Source organism: Urocitellus parryii, chromosome 4 (assembly GCF_045843805.1).
Source record: "Urocitellus parryii isolate mUroPar1 chromosome 4, mUroPar1.hap1, whole genome shotgun sequence".
Classification (NCBI taxonomy): Eukaryota; Metazoa; Chordata; class Mammalia; order Rodentia; family Sciuridae; genus Urocitellus; species Urocitellus parryii.
Window position 1 is genome coordinate 190,220,477 of NC_135534.1, and position 17,999 is coordinate 190,238,475.

At 34.1% G+C, this 17,999-nt stretch overlaps 1 protein-coding gene across 4 annotated transcripts in view; it reads right to left on the reverse strand.

Annotated features, from left to right (window-relative positions):
* Nucleotides 1-1,167: 1,167 nt before the first annotated feature.
* Nucleotides 1,168-17,999, reverse strand: part of Ptbp3 (polypyrimidine tract binding protein 3) — a 92,672-nt gene continuing 75,840 nt past the window's right edge. For all 4 annotated transcript variants that reach the window (XM_026391135.2, XM_026391133.2, XM_026391132.2 and 1 more), the window contains 7 exons: nucleotides 16,415-16,492; nucleotides 11,205-11,344; nucleotides 10,428-10,461; nucleotides 7,080-7,172; nucleotides 6,023-6,239; nucleotides 2,798-2,875; nucleotides 1,168-2,670 (listed from right to left, as the gene is read on the reverse strand). In XM_026391135.2, coding sequence (XP_026246920.1) covers nucleotides 2,538-2,670; nucleotides 2,798-2,875; nucleotides 6,023-6,239; nucleotides 7,080-7,172; nucleotides 10,428-10,461; nucleotides 11,205-11,344; nucleotides 16,415-16,492 — 773 coding nt within the window. In that variant the 3' untranslated portion in view covers nucleotides 1,168-2,537. The remainder of the gene's footprint in view (nucleotides 2,671-2,797; nucleotides 2,876-6,022; nucleotides 6,240-7,079; nucleotides 7,173-10,427; nucleotides 10,462-11,204; nucleotides 11,345-16,414; nucleotides 16,493-17,999) is intronic.

Below are 17,999 nucleotides of genomic sequence, written 5' to 3' on the forward strand. Positions count from 1 at the left end.
TATAGCTAATTTTAGACACAATCTGATGGCTTCAAACATGCACTTTTAAAATAATATCCCACTTTTCCAAATCTTAATTTGGTTAATTTTCTTTTTCAATAAATAAAAATGTATGTAATGTGCATATGTATATACATTAGAAGTGTATGTATGTATATACATGAATCTATACACACACACACACACATACACACAAACAACACACACACACATATCTACATAAATCCCTGAAAAGGATTTAAATGTTCTCTCTCAGATTTAAAGGCCATCCCCCACTTCAAAATTACATTCAACACCATTATTTCCCTTCTGCTATCAGTTACTTGCTACACTTAATGCTGGATGTTATGAGAATTATGAATTAATAAATTACATAGTCATCCCAAAGTAAACAAAGTAATCCAATTTAACATGTCACTGAAAGTTGCTTGTGTAGAAGGAAAAACAAAAACAAAAAAACAAATTTTGGGAGATTTTCCAATTTGTTTCCCTTCCTCTCCTACTTGGGTGTTTAGAGTAAAAATGTATTTCATAAGTGGGGAAAAAAACACAATAGATAAATGATAGTATACCTATCTATTCAGCCATTTCAAAGGTCTCAAATTAATGACCTTTATATTTTACCAACTAACTGTTACTCAGTGTTGAGTTACAACCTATAATCTCTTTCAGCTTCTATTTTTTTTTTTTTTTGTAAAAAAACAAACAAAAAAACCCCCAAAACAACCTATGTTCAAATTAATGGCTGGAATAAAGCAAAATGATTTGAGATATTCTTTGAAAAGTTAAGATGAACCATTCTGAGAATTATGAAAAGTGTCAATGGGTGGATGAAATTAATCCCTCTGAATAATTCTGCTTTTTAAAAAAAATATGATCAAGCATTGAAGGAATAATAAAGCAGTTTCTTGTTAAAAAGAAACAATTTTACATAATACAATCACTGAAGCAACATTAAAATGTACTCTTACATTCAACCAGAAAGAGAGGGAAAGTATGAGAAATAACTTGCTTTCTCATACTCCAACTATGTGGGCATTCAGAAATCAAGTTACATTAACAAAGAAAAGCAAGTTCTCACTTGAGTACTGAAAAGAGCCAAGTTATCCTGAGACAAATTCTGATGGGCAATAAAGATTAGAAAAGATCCAGAAACTTGAGATTGCATACACCCAGAATGGTGTATGATAATTGGCAATAACTGCTACGAGTCACAATGTAAAGAAGCCTACAAATGTGTACTGAGTTATTCCCAAAACCATTCACCCTTCCCCACCCCATCTCTGCACCAAAGCACCAAAGATTTGAATAAAAACTATTACTTATTGAAAACCACTTAAAATTGTAATGAAAATAACAACAACAAAAAGTCTTTAAAATCCTTACCAAACCAGAGAAAGCAAAAACAAAATGCTCACCAAGCCCACAATATAGTTTTCAAGATATTTAAACTCTAACCTATTGTTATCTTAAGCACATAATAAGGCACATAAGAAGAAATTAAGTAAATACACAGTAATTCTGAATAAGTATTAGATAGATTATAGTGGTACAAAAAACCCTTGAGATTAATTTTTTCTAAAAGAAGACCTTACCAAAAATAACTTCTAAAAAATCTGTCAAACCATATGATAGACCTGAATATTTTCCTTAAGACTGTAAACTTTTTTTTCCTGAAAACAATTATAAAAAAGTAGTTTATAAGTAGGATTATTTTTAAAAAAATTTTCAAGATCATATTATATTACTTGACAAATCAGTATCATTTTGAAATTTAAAACATGATTTTTCTAATAAAATTATTAATTATTCTGACTTATTAATAGATCCTGGTTGGATTATTCTTAATTTCCCTGGGGACAGCTGAAACAATTTTTTCCAGATAGTCTTAAAAAGGTAAGATATGCATATTCAAAGGAGTGTCATACAGTAGGAAAAAAAGAAATCATTGAAAGAAAACATGCACATTTATAAGTCTGCTTCCAATATAATTCAATGTGTTTATATGTATAACCATCAATATATGGCAAATATTTGACATAATTTATAAGTGAACAGAATTTCCTACAGGGGTCAAACTTCTGAATCATAAAGTTAAAAACTTGGTTGCAAGTGATTTAAATTACTTACATCAAGTAATTTTAAAAGTCCATATGTTTAAATTTCTCAAAGCTCAAAAGGAGTTTAGAGATGTTATATAAGGCTGATCTGGACCCAAACTAAAAGAAAGCATGTTCTTTTGAAATCTAATTTAACATAGGGAATTAAATTACTGAAAAATATTTTTCCTGATTTTTTCCTGAAGGTTATTTTTATACAAACCATGGTACAAAGGAATAACAAACCTTCGATCATATACTGGAAGGGGAAAAATGGGGGGGGGGGGGAGACCATCCTTTGTTTTGAATATACTTGAATATGAAACTCAGAGTTTTTTTTTGAAAGAGGCAAAATTGGTCTTGAGCTACTTCAGTCTATGTCTGTAGGTTTTACTAAAATTATGGTCCAGTTTTAGAGGAGAAAAATTCACAGAAAAGTCAGATTGTAGATTTTGAGAAAGAAACTCTGAGGTGGTGATTTTCTCCAAGATCATGATTATGAAGCTCAATGAGGGCCTGGATTGCTTCTTCTACAGATGCCAACTGAATGAGCGCCATTTTACGATCTTTCCTGAAAATGGCATAAGAAATAGAGAAAGTATTCAGAATTAATTGTTTCCAAACCTTCTTCCACCAGAAGACTCTTAGAAATCTGCATGGTGTGTTAAATAATATATTTTGTAAAAGCAAGGACTTACTGAAAGAATTTAAAAGCCTTCACTGAACATCCAGCTTCCGTGAAAAGGTTCTTCAAATCATCCATTGTAACAGAAGGTCTGTGAAAACATTACAGAATGTCAACTACATCAGCTCCACTTCTCAAATGAAGCACAGATTAACTCTGGTAATCATCAATTCTCTCAAGTATTTTACATTTCAAGCAGAATTACTGAGCCAGGTAACAGACATGATTTGGACGTATCCAGGAAAATATTCAAGATGACACATACATGTCTAAACAATGGAATTTTGTCTCAATCTTTGCTGTAAAAAAAAAAATGTCATGTATATAAAGGTCAAAAATTCCTTCTATATATATTCTATCAAAGTGATTATTCTTCACACCACTTGACTCCAGTAATTAATTCCAGTACTTCCAAAGTTACTTTTCTAGGTCTGTTCTTTCAGCTATAGTCCAGGGTTCTACATCTTCAATTGTTTTCAAGGTAATTCTGACAGCAGAATTATGGTAGCCAGGCTTTGAGATGGCCCCCAATTACTTTTGCCTTCTAATATTCACACCCCTGGAGGTTATTCCTCTCTCTCTCTCTCTTTTTTTAAAAATTTTTTTAAGTTGTAGATAAATATGATACCTTTATTTTATTTTTATGTGGTGCTAAGGATCAAACCGAGGGCCTCACACATGGGAGATGAGTACTCAACCACTGAGCCCCAACCCAAGCCCTAATATTTCCCTCTTATAACTGAATAGAAATGACCTCTGTAATTTTTAGGACATAACAGAAATAATGATATGCTCCTTCAAATAATTGCACCCTTCCCTAGACTTTGCTTTTGGTGATGGAAATTAAACCCAGGACCTTGCACATGCTAAGCACATGCTCTGCTACTGAAGTCAACTACATTAGCTCCATAGTTATGAGCTATGCCCCTCCACCCCAATATTTTGACTGCAATCTTATGAAAGAATCTCAGTAAACCTTCCCAGCTAAGTCACCTTGCTATTCTTGATTCACTGTAACAATATAAGATAATGAGTATTTGAATATTTACTTCTGTGCCAAGCTGTTACATTCTTCTGTGATCTGTTATGCAATAGTAGACAAGATTATAATACAGTGATCTATCACATGAGAGTTAATAGATGAAAAGTAGATTCCTCATCTTCTCATGATTGCCAGCAATAATAGTGTAGAGCAATCACTGGCTCTGCAGAGACAGATATGAACTCCAATTCTATTCCTCACTCACTTGGTATATAATTTTGAGTAAAATTACTTATCCTGAATCTTTGTTCCATCATCAAAATGAAACTATTTTCTTTTATTTCATAATAACCCTTGAAGTAAGGGATGACCTTACTTCAAGGATTATTATAGATGCTTTTTTTGGTACCAGGGATTAAACTGAGAGGTACTTAACCACTGAGTCATATCCCCAGCCTGTATTTTTTTTCATTGAGACAAGGTCTCGATAATTTACTTAGGGCCTTGTTAAGCTGCTGAAGCTGCCTTTGAACTTACAATCCTCATGCCTCATCCTCCCAAGCTGCTGGGATTACAGGTGTGCACCACTGCAAACAGCTTCAAAGGTTATTATAGAGAAATTGACAAAGACAGAATATAGAACAGTGGTTACCAGGGTCCAGGATTATGGAGAAATGGGAGTTATTGCTTAGTGAATATAGTTTTAATTAGGGATGATGAAGAGTTTCTGCAGCTAAAAGTTATATATGCACAATAATGTGAATGTATTTTTCAATTTTTTTTAGTTGTTGATGGACCTTTATTTTATTCATTTATTTATATGTGGTGCTGAGAATCAAACCCAGTGCTTCAAAAATGGTAGGCAAGTGCTCTACCACCGAGCCACAACCCCAGCCCCAATGTGAATGTACAAGTACTATACAATTAAAAGCAACCAAAATGGAAAATGTAATGTTGGTTTCTCCTCATAGCCTAATCAGACAAGCAGAGAGGTGGGCATTGAATACTATTTAAAGTAATTATTTTCCTTTCCTATTTAGCTCCCGCTGGAACGGGGGTGCTTGAGATCTAACCTATGTCTTTGAACATGGCAGGAAAGCAATGTACCATTGAACAACACTCCCAGCCCTTAGCTTACCTTCTTATTCTTAATAATGTCCCAGAACTTTAACCTATTCTGTCCTATCATACCACCTACAAAAACTTAAATGTAGTACACAGTAAGTAATTATATAAGAATATATTATAATGTTAATTATTGTAAACTATAAGCTTGAGATTATGATTTCTAATTTACTTTAATGCTCCTGTGTCAATTTGGTTGAAATATTCACAGAACTGAAAACTTGGGACTTAAAAATAGGTCAAATTTTTACATACACATATACAAATACACTCCCCACAGCTTTTACTCCTCTTTTCAAAGGTTACCCCATTTGAGAAATTAGTTTAAAATATACAAAATTGCCTTTTCTGTAAGTCTACAATTTCAAGAATTAGAACAGGAGTGGCCAAATGTTTTTCTTAAAGGGCCAGATAGTAAAAATCTCAGGCTTTGTGGGCCATATAATCTCTACTGTAGCTACTCAGCTTTGCTACTATAGCTCAAAGGTAGCCACAGATATTCCATGATGAGTACAGACAAAACTTACTTTATGACTTACACCAAACTTTAAGGAAAGGGAAATCTGAATTTTATCATATCACTTTTTTTCTTTTTTTCCCAACCATTTTAAATTATAAAAATCATTCTTTGTCCACAGACCATACAAAAACAGACATGGGCTACAGATGGTTAATCCCTGAGTTAGACAGATAACTGAAGAAGATATAAATAAAACACTGATTAACAGAGATCTCCTTAAAGTGGTTACAGGAAGATAACTTTTATAGCTTTTAAGTAATCCATATATATAACATATTTACGACTTTGTAGTTTGTAGATAAAGAGTAGAGAATTCATTTTTAGGAAATTCTTAGATACATAAGTTGCTTTTGCTATATTAGTTACTTAAAAGTTGTTACTTCTACAAAGGAATGGGCAGGAATATTTCCACATGCATTTATTTTTATGCCCTTATATTACCGAACAGCAACTAATTGTTCATTTCCTATTTGAAATAAAAATTACAAAACATTGGATCACTTTTGGAAAGCATGACTGGAGATATAGTTAGAATACCCCTGTTTTACCTTTCCCAGCCCACATACTATAGATCATCAATCACCTAAATAAGTAACTTATTAAGTACATACGGAATGTTGGAAAGATGCAGAGTGGCTGATGGTGGAAAGATATTCTGGAAATTCTTAGAGCCAGGCTTTTTAAAGCGATGCAAAGGGCTATTGCTGAAATCCTTAGTCAGACCTTGGTCTTCTTGTCCCTCTCGAGGAAGCTGAACTGACTGGTGTTTGGACAATGTAGCACGAAGCACTTTTCCATAAAGTCTCTGACCACTTAAATGGTTCATTGCTAGTGTACAGGAGAAAAGGGAAGTTTGAGTATTAAGTCAGACTCTCAGTAATATGTCCTAAGTTATCATTTAGTCATTTAAAATTATAGTCAGTTGAAGTGTTAAAAGAGTTTTAAATCTAAAATATTTTAGGGAAATGTATTAAATAACCTCATTTTATTATAATGAAAGCAATTTTAAACAAACAAACAAACAAACAAACAAAAAGGGACTACTTTCAAAGCAGAGTGCTAGGAAGTTTCAGAATGCCTGGAACATAGTAAATATTAATGAAATGGTTACTGAATATATTAGTTTTATCTAAAGCAAAGAAATAAAGAATAGTGATGTTTTTCTTTTACTATTGTTATTTTTCCTTTTGTAGTGCTGGGGATAGAACCCAGGACCTTGGGCATGCTGAGCAACTAATAGCTGCTCTACCTGAGCTACATTCCCTAGCCCCTGAGTAGCAATATTTTAATAGCCCTTGTTACAGTATGGCCTTAGAAAGACACTTTCTTATACCATCATTTGGAAGTTTGCCTAAACTTTTGAGCCACTCACCTGTTAAAGAAAACTTAATTTAGAAGGAAAACAAAACCAAATAAAATGAAACAAAATGCCATGTTTATTAGTTTAAACTTAATGAAAGATCAAATAGATAAATGAACTTCAGAAAAAATATCTTTAAAACTTAAAGTACAAGCAAGTACAAATAAAATGAAGATATTACCACCAGCAAGTACTCTTATAATATTATATTTCTAATAGCTTTACATTTGTTTATATTGAAAAAAAATTCAAAGGTAGATCGTCATCGTCATCATCATCATCATCACATTATTATTAATAATTAGTACCTAGCTGAGCTTGACTTGCATCTGCCATCTGAACCAAGGCATTTTCTTTCTTATTAAACATGATCTTCACTCTATGGACATCACCATATACTCCTAATTAGAACAAAGCAAAACAAAAACACTATTTAATGTTTAATTAATTTTACTCTTTCATACATATTCACCCAAGTCCCAGATCTATTTATCTACTCAAGTTTTTCACTTGGATGTCCCATAAACACTTCAAATTTAATGCGTTCCAAACACGTTCATCCCCACTTAGCTCTCCCCATTTTCAGTGCTGAATAGCTGTAGATAAATAGTACCATCATGCACATAATTACTGTAGTCAGATACCTGGGAGTCATCTTTCTTTTTAATATTTATTTTTTAGTTTTAGGTGGACACTATGTTTTTATTTTATTTTTATGTGATAATGAGGATCGAACCCAGTGCCTCATGAATACTAGGCGGGCACTCTACCACTGAGCCACAATTCCAGCTCAATGGGAGATATCCTTTAACATCTCCCTTTCCTTAAACCCTTACATCCAGTCTATTACTACTCACAAGCACCCACAGATTCTATGGCCTAAATCTCTCTTACATTTGTCCACTTCTCACAATCCTCACTATTATCATAGCTATCACCATTTCCCATGAGACTATGAGAACGACCACAATGGCTTCTTAATTCATCTCATTACACTCAATTTTTTTCTTAATAAGGAGTTTCCCAAAGTGGATTCCACATCCCAGAGAATGGAAAAAATGATTCATATATGGATGTGGAAAAAAATAATTAATTTTTTTTGAGACTGGGTCTTGCTACATTGCCCCGGTTGGTCTGAAACCCACGAGGCTCAAACAATTCTTCCTCCTCAGCCTCCTGAGTAGCTGAGACTATAAGCATGCACTGCTACACCCTGTTTCAAAGTTTTTTTCCCCTGGTACTGGGGATTGAACCCAGGGATGCTCTACCACTGTGACACATCCAACCCTTTTGTTTATTTTATTCTGAGATGGGGTCTTGCTAAATAGCTTAAGGCCTAAGTTATGAGGCTGGTCTTGAACTTCTGATCTTCCCACCCCAGCTCCTAAATAACTGATATTACAGGTGTGTAACACAGCACCTCGCCTCAAACTCTTATTTATACCAATCTATTTATATAAACCAACATGAAAAAACATTTTATGAATTTCAATCTACAGATGAAATTAAAAGGTTCTGTGATATAAATAGCATTTTCTTATTTTTCTCCATCCAGTGTATTATAATACATTAGAGCTTACGCATAAGAGTATCATTATCATACTTTGCAATACAATAAAAGAATGCCTACAAGGGACACAGAGGACAGCTGGTTATCTTGTCAAGCACCTAAAGGCAACTGAAAACCTAGAAATGAACTGTACTTTTCAAATTTAAAACAGAGAAAAGCATTCCAAATTTGCTGCCTTTCTTGGCAATGACAAGTGGCTGAAGTAGATATTCTTTTAAAAACTAAACACAAATAATTTGTTCTTCAAGGTATGGGTGATTTTTTTAAAATAATTTTTTTAAATATTTTTTTTTTTAGTTATAACAATAGTGCTTGAGGACGAACCCAGTGCCTCATGCATGGTAGGCAAGTATTCTACCTCTGAGCCACAACCCCAGCCCGAATAAGTTTTTTTTTTTTTTTTTTTTTTATATTTTTGTTTAGTTGTTGTCCGATCTTTATTTTATTTCTATGCAGGGCTGAGAATCAAACCCAGTGCCTCACACATGGCAGGCAAGTGCTCTACCACTGAGCTACAACCCCAGTCCAAGTAAGTTTATATGAGTCATATGAAGATGTATTATTGCCTTCCATGATTTTATTATTGAAAATTACCTAAATTTGCATTATTAAAAAACTTTACAGTGACTGCAAATGAGCATATAATTTTCTTTCTCTCTTACTTTTGTATGAGGTTTTCTAAGTAAGGAAGGAAAAGTTCTAAATTGGACTGTGATGATGGCTGCATAACCATGTATTTACTTAAAAAAAAAAACAACGAAAGCAGGTAAATTGTATGGTTGTAAATTATACCTCAAAAATGCTGTTAAAAAAAAAACCCTATCAATGCTCAAAGAATTTAGAAACAAACTTTTCTATCTTGGTAAGAAAAAATCTTACAAATGAAGACTATCAGAGTAGCAACCCAGATTTTTAACACACTTAAAATAACTTTTAATTCAAGCTGTACTGATTTTTTAACATATATAATTTTTAGTTATAGATGGACACGTTACCTTTTTTTATTATTTATTTTTATGTGGTGCTGAGGATTGAACCCAGTGCCTCACACCTGCAAAGCGCACACTCTTATCACTAAGCCACAACTCCAGCCCCACAAGATGTACTGATTTAACAGGAAAAGGATAAAGCATAAAAAAATAGAAAAAAACTTTCTAGATGAAGTACAACAAACATTAGTGGATTAGACTGAAAAACTAGTAAAGTAATTAATAAAGTACATCAACAATGAAACAGTTCTATTTAGATTGCTTGTTTTATCCTTGGAATAATGAGCCAAAATGAAAAACAAAATATTTCTTATCCAAAATAAAGCATACTAAATTGTATTCCTCACTACATATTAATTCTTTAATGCAAAAAGATTTTGTCATTAAGAAAACTTCTTAAAATAGTAAGTATTATTCATTTTGTTGCTCTCATATTTCTATGCTTGTGTACTTATGCTATATATAATGAGCACAGTAAAAGAGGCAATTTATAAATACTTTAATCCTCCATAAACAGGCATGCTTAGCTTTCTTTTTAAGTTAAGCAAGAGGGGAAAACTTTTAGAAAGTATAGAGGCGATCTTTAAAACATGACGCTCATTAAGACACACTGTTGTATAAAAACTATTTAATGCCTTCATATTCCTCATAGGGAACCAAACTCCTTCATATAGCCTACAAACCTCTTCATCATCTTGTCTTTATGCATCTGCCCAGCTTCAATATCTTTCTTTCTTATAATCTTCATTAGGATTTCTTCTCTTTCATGTACTAGGAAATCTCACCCACTACTAATATCTGAAAAGACATTTACTCTCCTCATTTCTGCCTGGCTAACCCATTCTCATTTTTCCTAAGTCAGCTTAACTATCATTTCTACTGAATCCCTGGGCTAGGTTAGGTCTATTTTATGCACCCATTTACAACCATTATCACCCCTATTATAAAACTTTACTGTAATTACTTAAGTCTTATTCACTGACCTACACTCAGTGTCAAGTACACTACTTGGCATAATCAAGAAATATTATTAAATGAATCAAATGTACTCAATTCATATCTATAGGTAACATCAAAAACAATAAAAATGAACTTACCAAATAGAATAAAAAGCCCATGTGGTGTGATAAGCTGTTTAAAAAGGATAATACAAAATATTAAGTCTTAACTAAATAATTTAAGTAAAATTTTAAAATAATTTTATTATAATGTAATAAAGAGTTGACTTTTCTTAAAGTATTATTTTATATGCTTCTCTATAATGAACAAACTTAAGCATTTTGGGGGGATGGGGGAGTATAAACACAGGGCCTCTGACATGCAAGGTAAGTAATAAGATACAGCCTCAGCCCTTTTTATTTTTGTTTTAAAACAAGGTCTTGCTAAATTGCCCAGGATGTCCTTGAACTTGTGATTCTCTTGCCTTCGATTTCCAAGTAGCATGCATAGCCAACCAAACTTAAAAAACATTTTGATCTAAATACAATCCTAGCTCAGAAGTCACTATATCTCCTCTTTTTTTTTGGCGCTTGTGGGGGTAGGTGGGCGTGTGTGAACACCAGGGACTAAACTCAAGGGCACTTGACCAGTGAACCACATCTCCAGCCCTATTTTTTTTTTTTTTTTTGGTATTTTATTTAGAGACAAGGTCTCACTGAGTTGCTTAGTACCTTGCTTTTCATGAGGCTGGCTTTGAACTCTTGATCCCCGCATCCCCTACTACATCTCTTCTTGAAAGACTACTTATAGGGGCTGGGGATATAGTTCAGTTGGTAGAGTGCTTGCCCTGCATGAACAAGGCCCTGGGTTTGATCCCCAGCACCACCACAAAAAAAAAAAAAAAGACTATTTACATACAATACTTCTCAACTCACATCAGGATTGAGATTGGTGACAAGTAGAACAGAATTTCCTGGTATACCACTTGCTCCAGGAATGGCCATCCTTCCAGTGACAGCAGAGGAGGTGAGGGTGAGAGGACCAAGAGCTCCAGGAACAGCTGGGACTGATAGACCTTTGAAAACACAAAAAGCATTTCATACTCTATAGTTATCTGAAAAACTAAACAGTTAATATAATAAAGTATATAATGAAGTAAACTTATGAAGCAAAATCTGTAAATAAATGAAATAAATAAATGAAGACAAAAGCAAACATGGAAGCAATCTATGATAAGCCACAGGCCAGCATCATTCTGAATGGAGAAAAATTGAAGGCATTCCCTCTAAGATCTGGTACAAGACAGGGATGCCCTCTCTCACCACTTCTGTTCAACATAGTCCTCGAAACACTGGCCAGAGCAATTAGACAGTCAAAAGAAATTAAAGGCATAAAAATAGGAAAAGAAGAACTTAAATTATCACTATTTGCAGATGATATGATTCTATACCTAGCAGACCCAAAAGGGTCTACAAAGAAGCTATTAGAGCTAATAAATGAATTCAGCAAAGTGGCAGGATATAAGATCAACACGCATAAATCAAAGGCATTCCTGTATATCAGCGACAAATCCTCTGAAACGGAAATGAGGACAACTACTCCATTCACAATATCCCCCCCAAAAATAAAATACTTGGGAACCAACCTAACAAAAGAGGTGAAAGATTTATACAATGAAAATTACAGAACCCTAAAGAAAGACATAGAAGAAGACCTTAGAAGATGGAAAAATATACCCTGCTCATGGATAGGCAGAACTAACATCATCAAAATGGCGATATTACCAAAAGTTCTCTATAAGTTCAATGCAATGCCAATCAAAATCCCAACAGCATATCTTGTAGAAATAGATAAAAGAATCATGAAATTCATATGGAATAATAAAAGACCCAGAATAGCAAAAACAATACTAAGCAGGAAGTGTGAATCAGGCGGTATAGCGATACCAGACTTCAAACTATACTACAGAGCAATAGTAACAAAAACAGCATGGTACTGGTACCAAAACAGGCGGGTGGACCAATGGTACAGAATAGAGGACACAGTAACCAATCCACAAAACTACAACTATCTTATTTTTGATAAAGGGGCTAAAAGCATGCAATGGAGGAAGGATAGCATCTTCAACAAATGGTGCTGGGAAAACTGGAAATCCATTTGCACCAAAATGAATCTGAATCCCTATCTCTCGCCGTGCACAAAAGTTAACTCAAAATGGATCAAGGAGCTTGATATTAAATCAGAGACACGGCATCTGATAGAAGAAAAAGTTGGTTATGATCTACACGCTGTGGGATCGGGCTCCAAATTCCTCAATAGGACACCCATAGCGCTAGAGTTAACAAATAGAATCAACAAATGGGACTTACTCAAACTAAAAAGTTTTTTCTCAGCAAAAGAAACAATAAGAGAGATAAATAGGGAGCCTACATCCTGGGAACAAATCTTTACTCCACACACTTCAGATAGAGCCCTAATAACCAGAATATACAAAGAACTCAAAAAATTAGACAATAAGATAACAAATAACCCAATCAATAAATGGGCCAAGGACCTGAACAGACACTTCTCAGAGGAGGACATACAATCAATCAACAAGTACATGAAAAAATGCTCACCATCGCTAGCAGTCAGAGAAATGCAAATCAAAACTACCCTAAGATACCATCTCACTCCAGTAAGACTGGCAGCCATTAGGAAGTCAAACAACAATAAGTGCTGGAGAGGATGCGGGGAAAGGGGCACTCTTGTTCATTGCTGGTGGGACTGCAAATTGGTGCAGCCAATTTGGAAAGCAGTATGGAGATTTCTCGGAAAGCTGGGAATGGAACCACCATTTGACCCAGCTATTCCCCTTCTCGGTCTATTCCCTAAAGCCCTAACAAGAGCATGCTACAGGGACACTGCTACATCGATGTTCATAGCAGCACAATTCACGATAGCAAGATTGTGGAATCAGCCTAGATGCCCTTCAATAGATGAATGGATTAAAAAAATGTGGCATTTATACACAATGGAGTATTACTCTGCATTTAAAAATGACAAAATCATAGAATTTGGAGGGAAATGGATGGCATTAGAGCAGATTATGCTAAGTGAAGCTAGTCAATCTTTAAAAAACAAATACCAAATGACTCCTCTGATATAAGGGGAGGAAACAAGGACAGGGTAGGGACGAAGAGCTTGAGACGAAGATTTTCATTAACAGGGTTGAGAGGTGGGAGGGAAAGGAAACGAGAAGGGGAATCGCATGGAAATGGAAGGCGATCCTCAGGGTTATACAAAATGACATATAAGAGGAAAGGAGGGGCAAGACAAGATAATTCAAATGGAAGAAGTGATTTACAGTAGAAGGGGTAGAGAGAGAAAAGGGGAGGGGAGGGGAGGGGAGGGGGGATAGTAGAGAATAATATAGACAGCAGAATACATCAGACACTAGAAAGGCAATATGTCAATCAATGGAAGGGTAACTGATGTGATACAGCAATTTGTATACGGGGTAAAAGCGGGAGTTCATAATCCACTTGAATCAAACCGTGTAATATGATGTATTAAGAACTATGTAATGTTATGAACAACCAATAAAAAAAAAAAAAAGCAAACATGGAAGAAAGGGTGTCAAGCTACCCATAAAGAATATATCAAAGGCCCATTTTCTGCCCCATAGAGTCTGTCTGGCAGCTGAGTCCCTTATTTGTTGAAACCATTTACTCAGTACTTTACCATACTTGACAGAGTAACTGAAATCATTGGTCTTCAAAAAAAAGTTGTTAGATTTCTCTGAGGGTCAGTCTATCAACTACAAGCACTCCTGCTATCCCAAAATAAATATATTCAAAAGCACCTTTCTAGTAAAAGCATGCAATTTTCACATTGACATATACCATAAAATCAGGAAAGTATTTTTTAAAAGTCCTTCAGCAGAAGCCACAAAGAGGTGCTGGGTAGTTCTATATGCCAGTCTAAATTTTGTCACCTTATTAAGTTCTAAATAAATATTAAAATAATAGATTTACAGAATTCAATATTCTTTTGTAGAATTTGTTTCACAGCTCTCTACTCTCCTAGATATTCTGAAATCATTGAATGTTTTATAATACTGTAATACTGACATTATATTTGAACTAATTCTTTAATTTGTTGTTTTCTTTTGGTGGTTCTGGAATCAAACCCAATGGCTTTGTGCACGGTAGGCAAATGCTCAACTATGGAGCTATAACCCCAGCCCAATTTGCTGATTTTTAAAAAACATATATTTTAGTTGTAGTTGGACACGATATCTTTATTTTATGTGGTGCTGAGGATTGAACCCAGTGCCTCACACATGCTAGGCAAGCACTCCACCACTGAGCCACAACCCCAGGCCCAATTTGTTGATTCTTTAAGCTCAAAATTCTTTTAACAGTCTGACCACTAGTTTATTAAAACTGTGCAATTAAATTGCAATGTATTTCACATTCAGCCTATTCCTCTTGAGAATCTAAGAAGGTCTTTACTACCATTATCCATATTGGCTATGCAACTAAATTCTCAGGTTGATTGCTTTTTCATGAAATCCACACAGAAAAACCCTTTCTCCATTCCCTCCAATTCATTACTGCAACGTTTGCAACTGTCTCTATTATGTATTAGCTAAGAGTACAGCTTACTGTGTGTGTATTATATACCACATTGTAAAAGTATTAAGTCAGAAGCCCTCTCTTTAATCACTTTTTATCTTTCCTAAATATCTACTACTGCGTTTTATATGCAAAGCGTCTCTAAAAGAAATACCTAAACGGAGGGAAAACACATTGCTGATTCCAAATGTTTATTAATTAAGCTTTGGGGAGCTTCAAATAAATAAAAACTATGTTTTCAACAAATTATGCAGAACAATAACTTAGATAAACTTAAAACTCAACTTCATATCACTTTTTTTTTTTTTTTTTTTTGGTTAACACTATCCTCTCCATCAGAGAGACCATAGTTCAAAATCCCAGATTTGGAATATTAGGGTATAAATTTAAAACATAGCTACATTCATGAATTAGCTAGAATATGAAAATATGATGTATAAAATTGGCTTTATAGCATGTCATTTCCCTAAATTACCAACTTCAGTGTTTTCTTTACAGAGATAAAACCATACAGCATTTTCTCTTTTTCCTTAAGTTGTGATCAAATTCATTTTGTTTACCCTTTATAAAAGAATGAGCCATTATCAAGGTACTAATCAACTTCCATTTCTTAATTATTTCCATTATCTAAAGAGAAAAAAAAATCCTTTGAAATAAATAACATGCATAACCTTCCATGGTAATCCCCAAGTCCCTCAATGAGGGCTGAGGATTTAGTTCAGAGGTAGAGAGCACTTGCCTAGCGTATGCAAGGCCCTGGATTCAATCCCTAGCACTGCAAAAAAATAAATAAATAAATAAAAAGCAGAAAGGAAAAAAAAAAACAAAACACTAAGTGCATCATTAAAAAGAGATTTCTCAAACTGAATAGTAAATATTTATTAAATAAAATATTTACTGAGGGTATACTGTGTATTCAGTGCCTTCAAAGGAACTGAAGACACAAAGTTCAGATCTATTCAACACATAATCAATAAGCCTATTGTTAATGACCTAAGCAGCTCATACGTTTTATGCAATAATTTGATTAAAAATCATTTAATGTAGCCAACCTATAGTTACCTGTGCAAATGGAAAGTATAAGTGATGCAGAACATATAATGGAACAAGTGAAATTCAAACTGGAGCCAGAGAAAATTACTTATAAATAGGAGGAAGTTGTGTACTATACAGTCACTTCTGTGCTTGATATGCCTAATGCTTTTTTTTTTTTTTTTTCCTGGTAGTGAGGATTGAACCCAGGGGTGCTTAAGCACTTAACCACATCCCCAGCACCTTTTTATATTTTATTTAGAAACAGGGTCTGGCTAAATTGCTTACGGCCTCACTAAATTGCTAAGATTGACTGTGAATTTGCCATCCTCTTGCCACCACCTCCTAAGCCACCAGGATTATGGGGCAGGTGCTGCCACGCCCAGATGCCCAATGCTTTTATTCTACATTCTTCAAAATTTTCATTTTTCATCTTGCTAAGTTCCTGGAAAATCATTTGAAAATTATTTCAAAATCAACTTTAAAAGATTCACCTGTAGCTTGAGGAAATCCAATGGCTGGGGCAAATCCAGCAGCCCCTGCATATGGTGAAGAGATTATACCTGGTGCACCTAGTGAGGAAGAAAGAGAAGCTAAAATAAATATACTACCTTCTATGAATATGCTAACCAAAGCAATATAAAATGAGTACATTAGAGTTTATTACAGAAAAAGAAAAATATTACAGAATAAATATTTGTTCAACAGGTGATCTTTAAGGTATAAGAGCCTCTGCCATTTTGGGGGGCCTAACCACTTTCAGCTGGGTTCAATGATCAAGTGTATAGTTTAGCTGTTCATTGAGTCTTGACTAGGCTGAGATTTCTGGTCCTTATTTAGAGCATTTTTTTTTCTGTATGAATAGTCATCAAACACTCATTAAAATGTACTCTTATCTGTGGTGCATTGTGATGACATAAAGAGGTATGAGATTAAATCTTTGTCTGAGAGGCTTACAAAATGTAAGTCTGAATTACAGGAAATTAATATCATGAGGGTCATATAGTGGTGTAAATGAAATGTACCACAAGTGGACTAAGGAGTCACAAGGGATTCACGACGATGAGTTAGAGTAACTGAAAAGCATAATGCTTGGTGTGTACCGGATGATGAAATAAATACTGATCTTCTCTAGAAGTCGACTGACTGTGTATCATTAACAAAAAACAGGAGATAATTCCAAAGAATAAGTCAGCTCTTGCAGAAAAATAGTGAATGTGGTTTGGAATATGTAAAATTTGATGTGGTAGTAAGATATTTAAATGGAAATGCTCACAAGGAGAAAATTCAGAGTAATTATCACAAGCAAACACACAGATTTGTAATCATCTGAAATAGATGTGAAAACCATACGAATCAGAGCTCCACTAAAAAAAGCCAAAGAGAAAAACAGAAGAGAGCCCAAAACACAGTCTGAGAGTATTAGTACACTTCAGCAGAAGGAAGAGGAATATTCTACAGAAAAGAAAAAGAGAAGAGTCCAATAAATAGGGGGAAAAAGGTAGTGAATTATACAGTACCTCAGGATCTAGTTTTAAAAGGGGAAAGGAGGATCTACAATAAAATTCACACAGAGTAAGTAAAAGAAGTGTAATTGTTTTAGAAAATATACATTGCAAAAAGTCAAAGGGAGAGTTTTAGATTATTTAATGACAAGAAGATGAACATATTTATAAGCAGAAATATTCAAGCTTTATTTTCCAGAGGAGTTAAAAGCACATATAATTTCACTCTCTTTACTAAAAAACTGTTTAACTTAAATATGTAGCTGTAATTTAGCATCATTCAAGAAAATGTAGATCTGCAAGGACAGAACCAGCAGAGATAAAGTACAAAAAACAGACTGAAAAAATAACTGATAAAATAAGGATACTGAAATACACCCAACAAACATATGCTTTATTTATTTATTTATTTATTTATTTATTTATTTATTTATTTTACTGCTGAGGAATCACTGAACAAAGCAGATATGAATCTCTGTCCTTGATAAACTTAGACACAAGGAGGCTCAAGATCATCAGTAAAAATGATTCATTCATTCATTCATTAATATATTTGTACATTAAAGGAAGATTT